Consider the following 22,456-nt stretch of genomic DNA (forward strand, 5'->3'; position numbering starts at 1 on the left):
GTTAGGCTTTATACACATACAGCTCCACTCACAAAATGAGAAAATGATTAAGCTAGTAAATGGCAAATATCTTTAGGTGATATATGTAATTCTTCTATTCCATGACTTAAAGGGGTATGTAACTATTTTTTTTCTTTCATGATTCAGATAGAGCATGCAATTTTAACCAACTTATAAATTAACTTCTATTATCAAAATTTCTTTGTTCTCTATGTATATTTTGTTGAAAAGCAAGGACTTAAGCTCAGTAGACTGCACATATCTGGAACACTACGGGCAAGATTTATCATTGTTATTTTCCTATGCTTGCGCCTTAATAAATGCCCACAAATAAGTGCCCCTATTTATAATTCAAAAATGTGCCTAAAAGTGCTACTGTAAAATTCTCCTATTCTGTTCCTGATCTCCTTGGCGCACAGGCTCACCAAAAATCAGTGTTAAATTCACAGGGTCAAGTCGAGCGGGAATGCATGGTAACTGAGATCCTGCACTATTTTTGCAGGAGGAACGAAGTTCCCTCTGGACAGAGAACAAACACTTCAGTAAACACTGCAGTTGCTGTTGGTGGGAGGAGCTGGAGCAGTCTGGTTAGAGGGATAGTGAGATCCTCTAGTAATGGGCAGTAACACTTCCTACAATAGGCTAAATGCAAGCCCGTCAGAAATGTTCTTGCTGTGTGATCATCCCACACTGTGTGGAAAACATGGTGCTTACATTTCTGTCTGGCTTGCTTGGGGTTATTAAGCTCCCCTCAGCAGAAATAGGACTATTGCACCTTAAGTGGGTGAGACTCTGACAGAGGAGTCGTCTCAGGCCCAAAGGCAACCATTCAACCCTTTGTTGGATTTAATTTGCTTTCACCGACGAAAGTGTATAGATTATATACATATAAATACAATGTGTGTTTGTGTGCGAGTATAAAACAATATTAATTGTAAGGGGGTGGAAGTCTTGGTCAGTTCCCACACTTTTTTTTGTAGGACTTGACCCTTGGTTAAATTAGATTGTTTTAGACGTATTTCCTATAGTACGCCTCATTAACTCAAATTGTTACAAATTTATCATCATTTATTTTCTCCTAAAAGAAATGACAGCTTTCCTGCATATGGGTGCATTAACAGTTCTCCATAACTACTGTAGAGAACAGCTTTAGAAATCTATTCTCTACCACTTGTAGAATGTTAGAGGGGAAAAAAGGCATAAAAATAATATTACAAAGTGCAATGATAATGTATACTGGAGTGCAAAAAATATATACGTATATATTGGAGCACAAACGTAATATATAATAGGACACAAAAATAATATATATATATATATATATATATATATATATATATATATATATATATATATATATATATATATATATATATATATATATATATATATATATATATATATATATATATATATATATATATATATATATATATATATATATATATATATATATATATATATATAAAGAAGGACAAAATAGTGAAAATCTATTTTCTTCCATGACAGTTTAAGAGGGGCATTAAAGCTACCAGTGGGGCTGTATAAATATTGCTATTGGTTCATATACAACTTACATGAAGAATAGCTTCTTATTTTCATTAATAAATAATGCGCCGATACTAATCTAATTCGAATAATTTATGTTTACCCCCCAGCTCGCCTATGGAGAAGCGCAATCCCCCCACATTTTTTTGATAAATTAGAACGCACAGATGCGCTTCTCTGAAACCATAGGAAAATTACCCGGAGAATTCTCCTTGAGCTTGATAAATCTTGCTCTATCCATGGCAGCAGGTTTGCAAGAATGTTATGCATTTGCAAGACCTCTAGATGTCAGCACTGTTTCCTGTCATGTAGTTCTCCAGACACCTACCTAAGAAATCTCTATTAAGAATACCATTGGAAAAAAAGCAAATTTGATAATAGAAGTAATAATAAAATATTTTTTTTTATGTCTGAACCACTAATGAAAATGTTTGGGTTTCATATCCCTTTAAGTCGAATGAAAATTACATTCATTACTACATGAGTCTACAACAAAACATAAAAGCGCCCTTTAAGAAAACATTCTACACCGTACTAGTTAAGGAACCTTGTGCTGGTGTTAGTAATTGAACTAATTTGATTTGTGGAATGGCTTTCCCAGGGCAATTATTATTTTTGGACCAAATCCTAATCATCTGTGAATAATTTAGGCTCAATGAAGATAGTGTTCTTTTACTAAGTAAATAAATAATAAAAAAAAATTATGCTTACTTGATAATTTAATTTCTATCTGTATGGGAAGAGTCCACAGCTGCATTCTTTACTTGTGGGAAATTCTGAACCTGGCCACCAGGAGGCGGCAAAGACACCCAAGTCAAAGGCTTAAATATCTCCCACACTTCCTCATAACCCCAGTCAATCTGCCGAGGGAACAAGGGCGGGAGCTGTTGACTCTTCCCATACAGATGGAAATGAAATTATGTCCACAGATGCATTCCTTACTTGTGGGAAACATATACCCAAGTTCTAGAGTACACGGAATGCTAACGGGAGGGGGAAAAAAAGAGAGGGGGACCCTAATCTGAAGGCACCACAGCCTGCAAAACCTTTCTCCCGAAGGCGGCTTCAGAAGCAAAAACATCAAACCTGTAAAATTTTGGAAAAAGTATGTAAGGAGAACCAGTTAGCCGCCTTACAAATCTGATCCATAGAGGTTGAACAGTCATATCGGCATGAAAAGACAGATAAGGAGGGACGCATTGCAAGGCAGTAATCACAGATACTTTGCACGCAGAAGCAATAGCCAGTAGAAAAGGAACCTTTCCAAGACAACAATTAAATGTCTACTTCATGCATAGGCTCCAACGGAGCCCGTTGCAAAACCTTAAGGACAAGATTTAAACGCCAAGGAGGAGCCTTAGATCTAAAAACAGGTCTGATCCCACCAGAGCTTAAACAAATGGCTGCTCATTTGGAAGCTCTGCAAACCTCTTGTGCAGTAACACAGACAGGGCCAAAAACTGTCCCTTCAGGGGACTTGCAAAAAAGCCCTTCTCCAGTTCATCCTGGAGAACAGAATAAGTGGGTCCTCCACACCTTATGATAGATGCGACCAGCAACCAGCTTACGAGCTTGAATGAGAGTAAAAACTCTCCCAGAAAACCCTCTCTTGGCTAGGACTAAGCGTTCAATCTCCGAGCAGTCAGCCTCAGAGAATCTAGACATTGATGAACAAAGAGACCTTGGTCAGCAGATACCTGCGACAAGGTAACTTCCATGGAGGAGATGATGACATCCCCACTAGATCCGCGAAACATATCCCTTGCGGCCAAGACGGAGCAGTCGGTATCACCGACACCTGCTTGACATGTGCCACTACACTAGGAAGTAGTGTTAACGGTCGGAAAGGATAAATTAGGTTGAACCTCCAAGGCACAGCTAATGCATCCGTTAGCTCCGCATGAGGATCCCTGTACGTCGACCCCTATCTGGGTAGCTTGGTATTGAGATGTTATAAGATCTTGAAAATCTCTGCAAACACTCGAGATGGAGAGACCATTCTCCCTGATGAAAGGATTGTCTGCTGAGGAAATCCGCTTCCCAGTTGTCCACAACCGGAATGTGGATTGCTGAAAGCGAACAAATGCAGGTCTCCCACACACCAAAATCAGAGATACTTCCCTCAAAACTAGGGAGCTTTTCGTTCCCCCCCCGACGGTTGATGTAAGCCACAGAGGACATATTGTTTGATTGGAATCTGATTAACTGGGACGAACCCAGCAGAGGCCAAGCCTTCAAAGCATTGTATATTGGCCGAAGATTCAAAATGAGATCAGGAGGGAGCTTTACCTCCTGAGACCAGAGATCCTGTGCCTTCCTGGAACCCCAAACAGCTCCCCATCCTGAGACTCGCAACCGTAGTCACTATCACCGAGGATAGTCTCGAGACTGACATCCCTCAGGACAAGTGATCCGGACAAAACCACCAAAAAAGTGATTCTCCAGATTGGTTGTCCAGAGAAATCTGTTGAGACAGATCCGAATGATCACCATTCCACTAGTTCAGCATGAGCAGTTGCAAAAGTCTGAGGTGACACCATGAGACCAAACACCTCCACACACGAGTCACAGATGGCCTAAAGGAGATCTGGAGTGCAAGACATGTTGAAGCTATCTTGCAACGTCTCTGGTCTGTTAGAAATATTCTCATGTCTATGGAGACTATTATAGTACCGGAATGGGCTTTATCAGAACGAAAAGAATGAAAATCGTCACTTAAATTAGTTCATATACTCTTGCGGTAGGAGGGCACCCTTGCCCCCTGTGACCGTGGAGATAATTGAGTCCAGGCCTGGACTAGACAAAATCATTCCCTTAAAAGGGAGGGAAGAAGTCTAGACATAGAAGTTATATCAACAGACCATAACTTCAGCCAGAGCTCGATGGGCCTGAACAGAAAAATCTGAAGCCATAGCATTCAAGCTAATAAACTGCCTAATAGCAGCACAGATAAAATAATTAATAACACTCAAGGCCGTAAATCTTTCCTGAGTAACGTCGAGGGGGATCCTCCACCCCGATGAAATCCTATAAGGAGTCACACCAGAAGGTAGTTTCTCCAGTAACCGCGGCAACAGCCGCTGCCGGTTGAAACAAATATCCAGTATGTTGAAACATCTTTCTTAACAGAGTTTCCATCTTTTATCCATGGGATCTTTAAACGAAGAACTATCCTCAAAGGGGATGGCAGTACGATTAGCAAGGGTGAAGATAACGCCATCCCATTTAGGGACGGAACCTCACAACTCCATTAAGAGTCCAGGACCGTGGACAATTTGTTAAAGGGAGAAGAGGGGGAAAAGGAATCCAATCCATCAGGCAATTTGACCTCTGAAAAATCTGAATTCGCCAAAAACTTCCTTAGAAGAAAGCGCAAATTCCAAAACTAAAGACTGGTTCCTCCGCAGCCGAAGGTTTACAGGCAGCAGACTCCGACCCAGAATGTTCATACTCTGAAGTCTCAGAAAGAACTTCATCCTCTGATAACCCTCAGTTAAATCCCATAAATTATCTGATGTACTCTGGGAAGGAGTGCAATATGTAACTTTTCGCTTGGCTTAGCAGGGCGAGGTAAAGCATTAAAGGCCGCAGACACCGCCGTCTGGTGAAAAAAGGCCCCCTCCAGATGGAGGATCAGCAATGCTACGAGAAAACTGCATGTGTAGAGATATAATAATGTAGGGTACGCACCTCACTGGACAACTCCTCAGAGGATGATGGCTCCGTGGTATCAAACATGTTTGATATTATCACATTATCAAGGCATATGGAATATAATTTAGAGGACAGAACAAAGGCCTCCTCACCATATAAACAGGAATTACTCATTAGGAATAGAGGGAGTGCTAGTGCAATAACCAGAGAACTAGAGAAATAAAACATCTTATTTTATTAAAAAAAACCTTATACCCCAATGCCTGGGGCACTCACCACCCCCTATGACCCAGACAGTACAGAGATTTATGACTCCTGTCTGATAGACACCCGGTCAGGAAAAAGGAAATGATTCACATGGTGCACAATTCAGGACTGTCCCTGCTATGAAAAAGCACGCTAAGCTAGTAAGCTGCATGGCTCTCAAAGTGAAACCTGTATATTCCATAACAGCCTTTGAGCCCATAACATCTCACACATAAAAGCAGCATAAAATCAAATAAACATAAGATTATTCCCTCCTGTTCAATAATCCCCTAAGGAGATATTAACCCTTAAAGTCACGCTGTGACCCTATCTTCTTGCTTTATCATACATGTATAAAATAAGAAACAATCTTACCAGAATCTACGCCATGGAACAGGAACACGGCCCTTCAAGTGTGACAGATAATAGCATCGCTTCTGACATGAACTCGAGTGAAGAAAGCAGGAAGCGAAACTCGTCAACGCCGATTGCATATGGAGCTGTTAATATGAGTCGGGATGGTTTCGCAGAAAGACTTTCCCTGCATCTCCGGACTCTAACTTTCATCCATGAAAGTAGTGCACTTATTTGTATGAGCTAAATTAACAAAGTTGGTAATCTTAAAAATAATGGCAGAAATTAAAGGTAAATTTCAGTAATCAATATAAATTGCACCTGAAGATTAATCCATACATGCAAAACCTGCTCCCACAGCCTAAGAAGACAATCTCACAACCCATCGAAGAACAAGAACACAAAATCCACTTGCTGTTCATCAAACGTGGTGTACCTCATTGCAGTCAAAGACAAAAATTGGGGACACTATATAGGAAACTAAGGAAAAGAATGAATCTCTACCACTTCACAATCACCAACAAAATAACAGATACTCCAGTAGGGAAACATTTCAACAGACCACATCACAATCTCCAGGATTTGAGAATAACAGTACTGAAAAAGGGAACTTCAGATCCCAAAAAAGAAAGCAGCATTTGGGAAGACAAATTCATAAGCCTGTTTGACTCTTTCAATTCAGGGTGGAACCTGACCCATGGCTTTATGAATTCATATGTTTCCTAAGAACATGGCAAATTATCAATTTCCTAATATCTAAAATAGTTCTGAGTAAATGTTTTAGAATACAAATGCCTGTTATAATAGCCCCCACTGCGGATTGGTGGCTGCACATATATGTCTTGTCATTGAGCCACCAGATGTGTCCAGCGAGCTCCCAGTAGTGAATTGCTGCTCCGGAAGCCTACCTAGGCATAGTTTGCAACAAGATACCAAGATAACAAAACAAATGAGATAAAAGTAAACAGGAAAATTTACTAAAATCGCATGCTCTATTTGTATTATGAAAGTTTAATTTTCACCTTTCTGTCCCTTTAAAAGATCTATGTATTCAGCATTTCATGATATGATCAAATGCCGAACGTGGTCGCAGGTTTCGGCATTCAGCTCTTTTCAGTGAGATTTCTTTGTGTTAAAGTGCAACACACAAAGATCTGAGTTTGCACAGATCTTTTACAGGAATACATCTAGCTCAGATATATAGCAAATCCAGATTTTAGTCTGTGTGAGAAATCTGGCTCAGAAAAAAGCTGAATGCCGCGAGCAGATGAATTCTTCAGCATTTGAATACTAATGAAGTATCCGAATGCACATGCCTAATACATATATAACCAACATTTTTATAGCTCGCTTTCATGTGTATAATATATATTTGTTTGTTTGATGCCCCTGTAACCCAAGCGTGTGCATGACAGATCAAGAAACAATTTCACGTAAGAGCATACTTACACCTCAGTTTCTGTTCTTTATCACCTTTGACACTGAACTGCGACACTCCCTCTATAAATTCTAGGAATGGAAAATACAAACATAAAAATTACTATTTTTATTTTAACATCTTATATTACTGGTAATTCACAATGAATTGGTGACCCTCTTTACAGCAAAAAAACAAAAATGCATTTCAGGGGAGGACTGGCACATTTCTAATCAGGAGCAATGTCAGACCATGACAGCATAGTTTTCAGAATAGTTTTATAAGGGGATTGCCCCCTTGTCATGATACACTCATGAGGAGTAGTGCCCAATACCTGGAATAGCTACCCAGCAGAGGTGGTATGGTGCCTGCATTGCCAGTGTTAATTTGAAATGTTCTGTTTGTAATACCTGTGTTTGCTAAAGAATGCATTGAACTAAAGAACTTCCCTACTCCTGGTGAATGGCATCTCTTGATACAGTGGGTTAAGGACTTGCAAGGAGGGGCTAGGTAGTCATATTTTACAAGGTTTGTGACAAGACAAAGGGAGACAGATATAATTGAATGTATAGCAAGATTATATCAGAACTTTACTGGGACATAAGAAAACATCTAAAAAAGTTCCCACAAACCTTAGTGATATGTTCAAAGTGTAGGCTTATATCCCATTTTATTTTAAAGAACTGTATTTATTCTTATTCTTTTGTATGGTTCCTGTTTTTGTAATTTGGCACTGTGTAACCTGCATTTGTATTTTGGTATTAAAGGGACAGTATACACTAGATTTTTCTTTGCATAAATGGTTTGATCCATTTATATAGCCCATACAGTTTTTTTTTTTTTTTTTTAAATAACATTGCTCTGATTTTCAGACTCCTAACCAAGCCTCAAAGTTTTAGGAGAATACCGATGTACACCTACTCCAGCTTGCTTCAGTTTGTGTAAAGGGTCTTTACATATGCAAAGGAAGGGGGAGAGTGTTTGCTATTTCTCACTTGCAGTGGGTGTTCCAGTAACATTTTAAACAGAGCTAAACTGGAAGCTTCCAAGTAAGTTTTTAAATGGTTTTATACTGGATTTTTAGATCAGTATCTGTGCATATTAGTCTTTATAGTAGTGTCTATTACATGCGGTTATATGAAAATTGGTGTATACTGTCCCTTTAACATACAAATAATCTAATTCGGTCTTTGGGCTCTTGTATCTGAATTCACACTCTGAAGAGACAAGGTTAAAGTCACCTAATTGTTAGTCGTGTGAGTTATTGGGTTCCCAAGACACACTTATTCAAAACTCTTGGTGGTGGCAGTATTGTTAATCTAGGGTGGTGTAGTCACGATTTGGGGTTAATTTGGTATGTGTTTAGGTCATTGTAGAGGTAAAGGTGTAAGGGAATTAGAGGTTAAGTGCTATTAACCCTTTCATGCTCACAATCTCTCCAAAGTCACGGCGGGGTAAGTAGGCTTAGCTTTCACACCACTACTCTCCAAAGGCCATACCTCCTGTTTGTCTATTCACAGACTATATTCATTATATGAAATATTTACACACATATGTGTGTGTAGCATGTTTTTGTGAGATACATAAATACATAAACAAAACACACACACAAAAAAAGTGTTCTTTGCTGTGATCCACCTTCATGAAGTCAGCAGTGTGCTTTATATATGCTGAGAGGCAGACAGAGCTATAAAAATATTTCCTGATCAACTATATCTAAAGCACTAACTGAAGGACTAAACGTTACTTCAATATTAATTTGCAAAGCAGACATATACATATCGTTCTAACTTTTAATAACAAAGGTCTGGCTTCTATACAAGACAGAAGTGTTGAGATTTGTCCTTGAAAGATTTTCTAACAGCTGAGTAAGATGATCACATTATGATGCAATATCCAAATGCAAAGCACCTGGAGTCAGCAATAGCCTGCCCTAATTTTACATCACTTTTTCAACACTGGTTCATAATCTGGTGTAGTTATGTCACTATACATAAAATCTACTTATTTATTTTGAGTGTACGATGAAGAAAAAAAAGTGGGTAAAAGGCCAAACTTAATTAAATATCCTGAGGGTAATAAAAGAAAAGCAATGAAAACCACCAAATATTTTTGTTGCAAAAAACCCCCAAAAACCCCCCCACAACATTGCATTTTAGTAGAATCATTTTGTTATAAAAAAAAGTGTTAAATAAACCTGCTAAGTATAGAAGGTAACATCTAAACATCAATTAAAAAGCCCATTTTGCAAGTCCCAATAGTTTATTAGACGGAATATGTTGGCATATTACAAATAGTCATTTTTCCCCAGCTAGTTTGCAGTAGAATATTTCTTACCTTTAAAATCTACTTCTCCGTTCCCATCTGTGTCAAAGATGTCTATTACTCGCTGGACAAGTGGATTTTGCTGCAACTCTGGTAAGGACATGAACTCCTCTACACTCAGGGAGCCTGAGTTGTCCAAATCAAGTTTCTTAAACCTCTTGCCTAGCCGTTTGATCTCATCTGCATCAACTGAAACAAAAAGAGCATTAGTAATTGTGCACAGGGATATTTCACATACAAAACATTAAATCGGGCTGTACCATGGATTGCTCAAACAAAATGAGAAGCGAACAGTTTAAATTACCTTTGCTTCTGCCAGTACCAGCCATAGCATTAAAATCTGAAGTTAACTTAGGACTATGCTGACTCCAATACTAAGCAGTAAAATGCTGCTAATGCTCAGTAATACCCCACGATCACATGGCGTAATTAATGTGGACAAGCTAAGCAGATCATCGGTCACTTTATGCAAGTACATCTGTAGAACAGTGAATGAGTGCAGAGATTTCACAATATATCACGTCTCTGAAGCTACACAGGATAGAATATTTCCACTAGCAGATTCTGTGATAGAAAACTGTTTAGTTTTAGGTGAGTTTTAGAAATGGCTGGCATAAGATAGAGACACATACAATAAATGTACAGTCCGGATGTTGTTTCCAATAAGCTTTATTTCAAAATAAACACAGATCAACAGATGCACTTTATTGTATTTCTCTAACCAAGAGTCATCACACATTTCACATATATATATATATATATATATATATATATATATATATATATATATACACACATATATATATATATACACACATATATATATATACACACACATATATATATATACACACACATATATATATATACACACACATATATATATACACACACATATATATATATATATATATATACACACATACACAACAAACATACACGCACATACACACACAACATACATACACGCAATATGAGAAAAAAGGAAATTTATGCTTACCTGATAAATTGATTTCTTCTATGATACGACGAGTCCACTGATTCATCCTTTACTTATGGGATATTATCCTCCTGCTAACAGGAAGTGGCAAAGAGCACCACAGCAGAGCTGTCTATATAGCTCCTCCCCCCAGTCATTCGACAGAAGGTATAGGAAGAAAAAGGAGAAACTAAAAGGTGCAGAGGTGACTGAGGTTTTAAACAAAAAAATATAATCTGTCTTAAATTGACAGGGCGGGCCATGGACTCGTCGTATCATAGAAGAAATCAATTTATCAGGTAAGCATAAATTTACTTTTCTTCTATAAGATATGACAAGTCCACGGATTCATCCTTTACTTGTGGGATACGCTACCAAAGCTACAGGACACAGATGAACGGGAGGGACAAGACAGATACCTAAACAGAAGGCATCACTGCTTGAAGAACTTTTCTCCCAAAAATAGCCTCTAAAGAAGCAAAAGTATCAAATTTGTAAAATTTGTAAAAGGTATGAAGGGAAGACCAAGTCGCAGCCTTACAAATCTGTTCAACAGAAGCATCGTTTTTAAAAGCCCATGTGGAAGCCACCGCTCTAGTGGAATGAGCTTTAATTCTTTCAGGAGGCTGCTGTCCAGCAGTCTCGTATGCCAAACGGATGATGCTTTTCAGCCAAAAAGAAAGAGAGGTAGCCATAGTTTTTTACCTCTACGTTTTCCAGAATAGACAACAAACAGAGAAGATGTTTGACGGAAATCCTTGGTCGCTTGCAAGTAAAACTTCAAGGCACGAACCACGTCCAAATTATGTAACAGACGCTCCTTCTTAGAAGAAGGGTTAGGACACAGAGAAGGAACAACAATTTCCTGATTAATATTCTTATTTGAAACAACCTTAGGAAGGAATCCAGGTTTAGTACGCAAAACCACCTTATCAGAATGGAATATAAGATAAGGCGAGTCGCATTGTAACGCAGATAGCTCAGAAACTCTTCGAGCAGAAGAGATAGCTACTAAAAAACATAATTTATGCTTACCTGATAAATTTATTTCTCTTGTAGTGTATCCAGTCCACGGATCATCCATTACTTATGGAATATATTCTCCTTCCCAATAGGAAGTTGCAAGAGTCCACCCACAGCAAAGCGGCTATATAGCTCCTCCCCTAACTGCCATATTCAGTCATTCGACCGAAAACATGCAGAGAAAGGAAAAACCATAGGGTGCAGTGGTGACTGTAGTTCAAATGAAAAAAATACCTGCCTTAAAGTGACAGGGCGGGCCGTGGACTGGATACACTACAAGATAAATAAATTTATCAGGTAAGCATAAATTATGTTTTCTCTTGTTAAGTGTATCCAGTCCACGGATCATCCATTACTTATGGAATACCAATACCAAAGCTAAAGTACATGGATGATGGGAGGGACAAGGCAGGTACTTAAACGTTAAGTACCACTGCCTGTAAAAAAAAAAAACCTTTCTCCCAAAAATAGCCTCCGAAGAAGCAAGGTATCAAATTTGTTAAATTTGAAAAAGTATGAAGCACAGACCAAGACTCCGTCTTGTAAATCTGTTCAACAGAAGCCACATTTAAAAAAGGCCCAAGTGAAAACCACAGCTCTAGTAGAATGAGCTGCAATCCCTTCAGGAGGCTGCTGTCCAGCAGTCTCATAAGCTAAATGAATTATGCTTTTTAACCAAAAAGACAGAGAGGCTGCTGAAGTCTTTTGACCTCTCCTCTGTCCAGAATAGACAACAAACAAGGTGAACGTTTGATGAAAACTGTAGTAGCTTGTAAGTAAAACTTTAAAGCACAAACCACGTCCAATATTGTGTAATAGACGTTCCTTCTTTGAGGAAGGATTAGGATACAAGCATGGAACAACTATCTCTTGAGTGATGTTCTTGTTAGATACCACCTTAGGAAAAAACCCAGGTTGGTACGCAGGACTACCTTATCCGTACGAAGGACCAGATAAGGAGAATCACATTGTAACACAGATAACTTGGAGACTCTACGAGTCGAGGAAATAGCTACCCAAAAGGAACTTTCCAAGATAAAGATTGATATCTATGGAACAAAAAAGGTTCAAACGGAACTTCTTGAAGAGCCTTAAGAACCAGGTTTAAGCTCCATGGTGGAGCAACAGTTTTAAACACAGGCTTGGATCTAACCAAAGCCTGACCAAATGCCTGAACGTCTAGAATACCTGCCAGACGCTGGTGCAAAAAAATAGACAGAGTAAAAATCTGTCCCTTTTAAGGAATTAGCTGACAACCCTTTTCTCAAAAACATCTTGGAGAAAAGATAATATCCTGGGAATCCAGGCTTTACTCCATGAGTAACCCTTGGATTCATAACAATCAGATATTTACACCATATCTATGTTCAATTTTCCTAGAGACAGGCTTTCATGTCTGTATTAAGGTATCAATGACTGACTCGGAGAAGCCATGCTTTGATAACATCAAGTGTTCAGTCTCCAGGCAGTCCATCTCAGATTGATTCTATTTAGATGGTTGAAAGGACCCTGAGGTAGAGGGACCTGTCTCAGAAGCAGAGACCATGATGGAAAGGATGACATGTCCACCAGATCTGCATACCAGGTCCTGCGTGGCTACGCAGGCACTGTCAAAAATACCAAAGCCCTCTCCTGCTTGGTCTTGACCTCCGAAGGAAATCCCACTCCCCCGGAAGAAAAGTCTGACGACTTAGAAAATCCACCTCCCAGTTCTCAACACCTGGGATATGGATAGCTGATAGACAAGAATGAGTCTCTGTCCAGTGAATTATTGTAAGACTTCTAACATCACTAGGGAACTTCTGTTCCCCCTTGATGGCTGATGTAAGCCACAGTCGTGTATATTGTCCGACTGAGTATGATGTACCTCAGAGTTGCTAACTGAGGCCAAGTCTGAAGAGCATGGAATATCACTCCCAGAATATTTATTAGGAGGGTCTCCTCCTAAGTCCACCATCCCTGAGCCTTCAGGGAGTTCCAGACTGCATCCCAACCTAAAAGGCTGGCATCCATTGTAACAATTGTCCCATCTGACCTGCGGAAGGTCATACCCTTTGACAGATGGACCCGACATAGTCACCAGAGAAGAGAATCTCTGGTCTCTTGGTCCAGGTTCAACAGGGGGACAAATCTGTGTAATCCCTGTTCCTCTGACTGAGCATGCATAGTTGCAGCGGTCTGAAATGTAGACGTGCAAACGGTACTATGTCCCTTGCCGCTACCTATTAAGCCGATTTCATTCATGTACTGAGCCACCGAAGGGCGCGGATGGGATGAAAAACACGGCAGAAATTTAGAAACTTTGACAACCTGGACTCCGTCAGGTAAATTTTCATTTCTACAGAATCTATCAGAGTCCCTAGGAGGGAAACCCTTGAGATTGGGGATAGAGAACTCTTTCCCTGTTCACTTTCCACCCATGTGATCTCAGAAATGCCAGTACTACGTCCGTATGAGACTTAGCAATTTGGATGTTTGACGCCTGTATCAGGATGTCGTCTAACTAAGGGGCCACTTCTATGCCCCGCGGCCTAAGGACAGCCAAAGCGACCCCAGAACCTCCATAAAGATTCTTGGGGCTGTAGATATCCCAAAGGAAAGAGCTACAAACTGGTAATGCCTGTCTAGAAAGGCAAACCTGAAAAACGAAGGTGATCTTTATGCATCACAATGTGAGGATAAGCATCCTTCAAATCCATTGTAGTCCTCTATTGACTCTCCTGGATCATAGTTAAGATGGTACGAATAGTTTCCATCTTAAATGACGGAATTCTGAGGAATTTGTTTAAGATCTTTAGATCCAAAATAGGTCTGAAGGTTCCCTCACCTTGGGAACCACAAACAGATTTGAGTAAAAACTCTGTCCCTGTTCCTCTCTTGGAACTGGATGGATCTCGTACACAATGTAAGAATGCCTCCTTCTTTATCTGGTTTGCAGATAATTGTGAAAGGCGAAATCTCCCCTTTTTTGGGGGGGGGAATCTTTGAAATCCAGAAGATATCTCTGGGATATAAATTCCAATGCCTAGGGATCCTGGGCATCTCTTGCCCACGCCCGGGCAAAGAATGAAAGTCTGCCCCCTATAGGATCCGTTACCGGATAGGGGTCCGTTCCTTCATGCTGCCTTAGAGGCAGCAGCAGGCTCCTTGGCCTGCTTATCTTTGTTCCAGGTCCAATTGTCTCCAGACCGCCTTGGACTGAGCAAAAATTGCCTCTTGTTTTGCCTTAGAGGAAGTGGATGCCACACCTGCCCTGAAGTTTTAAAAGGCACGAAAATTAGACCTTTTTTGGCCCTTGATTCCTATCCTGAGGAAGGGCATGACCTTTTCCTCCAGTGATATAAGCAATAATCTCCTTCACACCAGGCCCGAATAGGGTCTGCCCCTTGAAGGGAAGTTAAAATGCTTATTTATTAAAGTCACGACAGCTGACCATGATATAAGCCATAGCGCTCTGCGCGCCAGTATAGTAAAAAACAGAATTCTTAGCCGTTAGTCTAGTCAAATGAACAAAGGCATCAGAAAACAAAGGAATTGGGTAGCATAAGCTTGTCAAATATATTCATCCAATGGAGTCGCTAACTGTAAAGCCTCATCAAGAGACTCAACCCAGAACGCCGCAGCAGCAGTGACAGAAGCAATGTATGCAAGGGGCTGCAGGATAAAACCCTGTTGAATAAACATTTTTTATCCATTGGATCTAAAAAGCACAACTGTCCTCGCCAGAGGTAGTGGTACGCTTAGCTAGAGTAGAAACTCTTCTCTCCACCTTAGGAACTGTCTGCCAGAAGTCCCGTGTGGTGGTAACTATTAGAAAACATTCTTCTAAAAAATAGGAGGGGAAGAAAACGGCACACCTGGTCTATCCCATTCCTTATTAAAAAAAATTTTTTTTTTAGTAAACCTCTTTAGGTATTGGAAAAGCATCAGTACACACCGGCACTGCATATTATTTATCCAGTCTACACAATTTCTCTGGCCCTGCGATTGTACACATTCATTCAGAGCAGCCAAAGCCTCCCTGTGCAACAAGTGGAGGTTCTCAAGCATAAATTTTAAATGTAGAAATATCAGAATCAGGTTAAATCATCTTCCCTGAGTCAAAAAAAATCACCCACAGACTAAGCATATTGTGAGGTAGTATCATACATGGTTCTTAAAGCGTCTGTATGCTCTGTATCTACCCCCAGAGCTATCTGCTTTCCTTTAATTTCAGGTAGTCTGACTAATACTGCTGCCAGAGTATTATTCACCACCTTTGCCATGTCTTGTAAAATAAACGCTATGGACGCCCTTGATGTACTTGGTGCCATTTGAGCGTGAGTCCCTGAAGCGGGAGTCGAAGGGTCTGACACGTGGGGAGAGTTAATCAGCATAACTTTCCCCTCGACAGAATCCCCTGGTAAAATAAACGCTATGGGTGCCCTTGATGTACTTGGCGCCATTTGAGCGTGAGTCCCTAAAGCGGGAGTCAAAAGGTCTGACACGTGGGGAGAGTAAGTCGGCATAACTACCCCCACGACGGAATCCTCTGGTGATAATGTTTTTAAAGACAAAAAATTATCTTTATTGTTTAACATGAAATCAGTACATCTGGTACACATTCTAAGATGGGGTTCCACCATGGCTTTAAAACATAATGAACACAGAGCTTCCTCTATGTCAGACATGTTAGAACAGACTAATAATGAGACTAATAAGCTTGGAAAACACTTTAAATCAAGTTAACAAGAAAATATATAAAACGTTACTGTGCCTTTAAGAGAAACAAATTTTGTCAAAATTTGAAAAACAGTGAAAAAAGGCAGTAAAACAAACAAAATTTTTACAGTACATGTAATAAGGTAACAGAGCATTGCACCCACTTGCAAATGGATGATTAACCCCTTAATGCAAAAAACAGATAAAAAAACGACAGACTTTTTAAAAACAGACACAACAAAACTGCCACAGCAGAGCTGTGGATTACCTTCCCTATAAAAGATTTTGGAAGTCTTTTTAGCCCTTTAGAAATGTCCTGTAGTATTCATGGGACTGCTGAGGGAATCTGGATAATTCATTTTGTAATTTTAACTGCGCAAAAAAGCGCTAAATTAGGCCCCTCCTACTCATATTACAACAGTGGGAAGCTTCAGTTAACTGTTTCTATGCAAAATTTAAGCCAGCCATGTGGAAAAAACTTAGGCCCCAATAAGTTTTATCACCAAACATATGTTAAAAACGATTAAACATGCCAGCAAACGTTTTAAAACACATTTTTATAAGAGTATGTATCTCTATTAATAAGCCTGATACCAGTCGCTTTTACTGCATTTAAGGCTATACCAACACTAGTGTTATCACCAATGTACGTTAAAAAACGATTAAACATGCCAGCAAACGTTTTAAAACACATTTTTATAAGAGTATGTATCTCTATTAATAAGCCTGATACCAGTCGCTATCGCTGCATTTAAGGCTTTACTTACATTACTTCGGTATCAGCAGTATTTTCTTAGTCAATTTCATTCCTAGAAAAATATTTTACTGCACATACCTTATCTGCAGGAAAACCTGCACGCCATTCCCCCTCTGAAGTACCTCACTCCTCAGAATGTGTGAGAACAGCAAATGGATCTCAGTTACGTCTGCTAAGATCATAGAAAAACGCAGGCAGATTCTTCTTCCAAATACTGCCTGAGAAAAACAGCACACTCCGGTGCCATTTAAAAATAAACTTTTGATTGAAGACTAAACTAAGTATAAATCACCACAGACTCTCACAACCTCCTATCTATGTTGAGGCTTGCAAGAGAATGACTGAATATGGCAGTTAGGGGAGGAGCTATATAGCAGCTTTGCTGTGGGTGGACTCTTGCAACTTCCTGTTGGGAAGGAGAATATATTCCATAAGTAATGGATGATCCTTGGACTGGATACACTTAACAAGAGAAACAGAACTTTCCAAGATAGTTTAATATCTATGGAATGCATGGGTTCAAACGGAACCCCTTGAAGAACATTTAAAACTAAATTCAAACTCCATGGCGGAGCAACAGGTTTAAACACAGGCTTAATTCTAATCAAAGCCTGACAAAACGACTGAACGTCTGGGATCTGCCAGACGCTTGTGTAGCAAGATTGACAAAGCAGAAATGTTTCCATCGGAGATGGCCAATAAAGCATCAGAGGGCTCAGCATTTACTCTAATACTGGACCTACTGCGCTTACCCTGTAAACCAGGCAGTTTAGATAATACCTCTGTAAGGGTAGTAGACATAACTCCAGCCATATCTTGCAGGATGAAAGAATTAGATGCACTCAAAGTACTTGGCTTCATTGGGCGGGCGTTAAAGGTTGTGACACTTGGGGAGAAGTAGATGGCATAACCTGATTTTCTTCTGACTGAGAATCATCCTGAGACATACTTTTATCAGCTAAAATATGTTCTTTGCAATGTAAGGCCCTTTCAGTACATGAGGGACACATTTTAATTGGGGGTTCCACAATGGCTTCTAAACACATGGAACATTGGCTTTCCTCAATGTCAGACATGTTAAAACAGGCTAGTAATGACCACAAACAGACTTGAAAACACTTTATGTTGTGAAAAAAATAACAATCTGAAAAAACGGTCCTTTAAGAGAAAAAAAAAAAGCATATAATTTTTCCAAAACTGCTTTAAAACGATAAAATTATCACAATTTTATGATAAATGCATCCCAACTTATCAGCTACGTTTGCCCCACAAGGAAAGGAATACTTAACCTTTAAGACCAAAAAAACTTTACAAAAAAACGTTAAATTCAAACAAAAACACCTGCTGTGGCGCCTATTCGGTCTGCAAATTCGGATTAACCCTTCGATTAGGCCCAAACGGTCTCTGAAAGGCCCACCGGAGTTGGAGCTTGCTGCTTGTTTGGGAAAAACAACTGCGCAACTGAGGCGCAAAAATAGGCCCCGCCCATCTCACTCGATGTCTCAGCCTAAAATAACCGCACCAGAGCGGTTTAAACCTAGCCATGTGGGTTCATATACCCATTTAGTGAAGCCATGTGTACCCTCCATTCATAAAATAAAGTAAAAACGTTTGCCATAAAAAAACGTTATCTTTCACTCCGAACACAAACGTTTGCCCACAAACATATCATCAGTGTAAACCATTTTTTTATAGCCCAATATACAGGTCCAGTAATACCCCTCTATACATTAGGATTAGTGCTTACCCTTTCCCTCATGGGGATACTGTCAGCCAATTCTGAAATAACAGTCTCTCCAGAAAAAAAATGACTGAACATACCTCAATGCTTGTAGCATGAAAACCGTTCCTCACACTGAAGTTTCTTAAGTACTCCTCAGTCATTCTGTGGGAACTACTCTGGATCTTAGTAACAACTGCTAAGATCATCAGTCTCCATCTGCTGCCTGGGAAAAAATAGCACTCACCGGTACCATTTAAAATAAAAAAACTATTGCTTGAAGAAAATAAACACTAACATTTTATCATCTCTTTCACATTACCCTTCCTATTACTTAGAGTAGGTGAAAAGAATGACTGGGGGGTGGAGTCAAGGGAGGAGCTATATAGACAGCTCTGCTGTGGTGCTCTTTGCCACTTCCTGTTAGCAGGAGGATAATATCCCACAAGTAAAGGATGAATCCGTGGACTCGTCGTATCTTATAGAAGAAAAAGGAATATCACAATTTTGGGCAGGAAATATCGCAATGGCAATTTTAATCTTTTTTTTTTTACAAATAACTGTTAAAAATGCATTTTCAACTAGAACAATCATTGGAAGGGTTTTTAAGAAAGCAGTCTGCTAATGTTCTCCCTGCATGATGAATTAAAAAAAAAGTTGATCTTTAAAATAAATAAATAAATGGGCTGGCTCCTAAGCTTACATCCCTGCTTTTAAATAAAGGGAAGGGAAGGATGCACATAAAAAACTGTTTGTGGGCAACAATATTGTATAAGCTACAGTTTCTGCAAGTTCTATTTTAATTTAAAGGGACAGTCAAGTCCAAAAAACACAATTTATGCTTACCTGATAAATTTATTTCTCTTGTGGTGTATCCAGTCCACGGATCATCCATTACTTGTGGGATATTCTCATTCCCAACAGGAAGTTGCAAGAGGAAACCCACAGCAGAGCTGCAATATAGCTCCTCCCCTAACTGTCATAGCCAGTCATTCGACCGAAAACAAGCCGAGAAAGGAGGAACCATAGGGTGCAGTGGTTACTGTAGTTTAAATTTAAAAATTACCTGCCTTAAAATGACAGGGCGGGCCGTGGACTGGATACACCACAAGAGAAATAAATTTATCAGGTAAGCATAAATTATGTTTTCTCTTGTAAGGTTTATCCAAGTCCACGGATCATCCATTACTTGTGGGATACCAATACCAAAGCTAAAGTACACGGATGAAGGGAGGGACAAGGCAGGAACTTAAATGGAAGGAAACACTGCCTGTAAAACATCTCTCCCAAATATAGCCTCCGAAGAAGCAAAAGTATCAAATTTGCAAAATTTTGAAAAAGTATGAAGCGAAGACCAAGTCGCCGCCTTGCAAATCTGTTCAAAAACATAATTTATGCTTACCTGATAAATTTATTTCTCTTCTAGTGTATCCAGTGCATGGATCATCCATTACTTGTGGGATATTCTCCTTCCCAACAGGAAGTTGCAAGAGGATCACCCACAGCAGCTATATAGCTCCTCCCCTCACTGCCATATCCAGTCATTCGACCGAAACAAGACGAGAAAGGAGAACCCATAGGGTGCAGTGGTGACTGTAGTTTAATTAAAATTTAGACCTGCCTTAAAAGGACAGGGCGGGCCATGGACTGGATACACTACAAGAGAAATAAATTTATCAGGTAAGCATAAATTATGTTTTCTCTTGTTAAGTGTATCCAGTCCACGGATCATCCCTTACTTGTGGGATACCAATACCAAAGCTAAAGTACACGGATGATGGGAGGGACAAGGCAGGAACTTAAACGGAAGGAACCACTGCCTGTAGAACCTTTCTCCCAAAAACAGCCTCCGAAGAAGCAAAAGTGTCAAATTTGTAAAATTTTGAAAAGGTGTGAAGCTTAGACCAAGTCGCAGCCTTGCAAATCTGTTCAACAGAGGCCTCATTTTTAAAGGCCCAGGTGGAAGCCACAGCTCTAGTAGAATGAGCTGTAATCCTTTCAGGGGGCTGCTGTCCAGCAGTCTCATAGGCTAAGCGTATTATGCTCCAAAGCCAAAAGGAGAGAGAGGTTGCCGAAGCTTTTTGACCTCTCCTCTGTCCAGAGTAAACGACAAAAAGGGCAGATGTTTGACGAAAATCTTTAGTAGCCTGTAAGTAAAACTTTAAAGGCACGGACTACGTCCAGATTATGCAAAAGACGTTCCTTCTTTGAAGAAGGATTAGGACACAATGATGGAACAACAATCTCTTGATTGATATTCCTGTTAGAAACCACCTTAGGTAAAAACCCAGGTTTGGTACGCAGAACTACCTTGTCTGAATGAAAAATCAGATAAGAAGAATCACAATGTAAGGCAGATAACTCAGAGACTCTTCGAGCCGAGGAAATAGCCATCAAAAGCAGAACTTTCCAAGATAAAAGTTTAATATCAATGGAATGAAGGGGTTCAAACGGAACTCCCTGAAGAACTTTAAGAACCAAGTTTAAGCTCCACGGGGGAGCAACAGTTTTAAACACAGGCTTAATCCTAACCAAAGCCTGACAAAATGCCTGGACGTCTGGAACTTCTGCCAGACGCTTGTGCAAAAGAATAGACAGAGCAGAGATCTGTCCTTTTAAAGAACTAGCTGATAAGCCTTTGTCCAAACCCTCTTGGAGAAAGGACAATATCCTAGGAATCCTAACCTTACTCCATGCGTAACTCTTGGATTCACACCAATAAAGATATTTACGCCATATCTTATGGTAGATTTTCCTGGTGACAGGCTTCCAAGCCTGTATTAAGGTATCAATGACTGACTCGGAGAAGCCACGCCTTGATAGAATCAAGCGTTCAATCTCCATGCAGTCAGTCTCAGAGAAAGTAGATTTGGATGATTGAAAGGACCTTGTATTAGAAGGTCCTGCCTCAGAGGCAGAGTCCATGGTGGAAGAGATGACATGTCCACTAGGTCTGCATACCAGGTTCTGCGTGGCCACGCAGGCGCTATCAGAATCACTGATGCTCTCTCCTGTTTGATTTTGGCAATCAGTCGAGGGAGCAGAGGAAACTGTGGAAACACATAGGCCAGGTTGAAGAACCAAGGAGCTGCTAGAGCATCTATCAGCGTTGCTCCCGGGTCCTTGGACCTGGATCCGTAACAAGGAAGCTTGGCGTTCTGGCGAGACGCCATGAGATCCAGTTCTGGCTTGCCCAACGATGGACCAGTTGAGCAAACTCCTCCGGATGGAGTTCCCACTCCCCCGGATGAAAAGTCTGACGACTTAGAAAATCCGCCTCCCAGTTCTCTACGCCTGGGATGTGGATCACTGACAGATGGCAAGAGTGAGACTCTGCCCAGCAAATTATCTTTGAGACTTCTAACATCCCTAGGGAACTCCTGGTTCCCCCTTGATGGTTGATGTAAGCCACAGTCGTGATGTTGTCCGACTGAAATCTGATGAACCTCAGTGTTGCTAACTGAGGCCAAGCTAGAAGAGCATTGAATATTGCTCTTAACTCCAGAATATTTATTGGGAGGAGTTTCTCCTCCTGAGTCCACGATCCCTGAGCCTTCAGGGAGTTCCAGACTGCGCCCCAACCTAGAATGCTGGCATCTGTTGTTACAATCGTCCAATCTGGCCTGCGAAAGGTCATACCCTTGGACAGATGGACCAGAGAAAGCCACCAGAGAAGAGAATCTGGTCTCTTGATCCAGATTTAGTAGAGGGGACAAATCTGATTTAGGAGAA

At 40.1% G+C, this 22,456-nt stretch overlaps 1 protein-coding gene across 1 annotated transcript in view; it reads right to left on the reverse strand.

Moving 5' to 3' along the window:
• The window catches only part of PPP3R1 (protein phosphatase 3 regulatory subunit B, alpha), a 131,629-nt gene that overhangs the window by 5,821 nt on the left and 103,352 nt on the right, over positions 1-22,456 (reverse strand). The window contains exons 3-4 of the mRNA XM_053712112.1: positions 9,557-9,733; positions 7,252-7,311 (exon numbers count right to left, since the gene is read on the reverse strand). Coding sequence (XP_053568087.1) covers positions 7,252-7,311; positions 9,557-9,733 — 237 coding nt within the window. The remainder of the gene's footprint in view (positions 1-7,251; positions 7,312-9,556; positions 9,734-22,456) is intronic.

Source organism: Bombina bombina, chromosome 4, assembly GCF_027579735.1.
Source record: "Bombina bombina isolate aBomBom1 chromosome 4, aBomBom1.pri, whole genome shotgun sequence".
Lineage (NCBI taxonomy): Eukaryota > Metazoa > Chordata > Amphibia > Anura > Bombinatoridae > Bombina > Bombina bombina.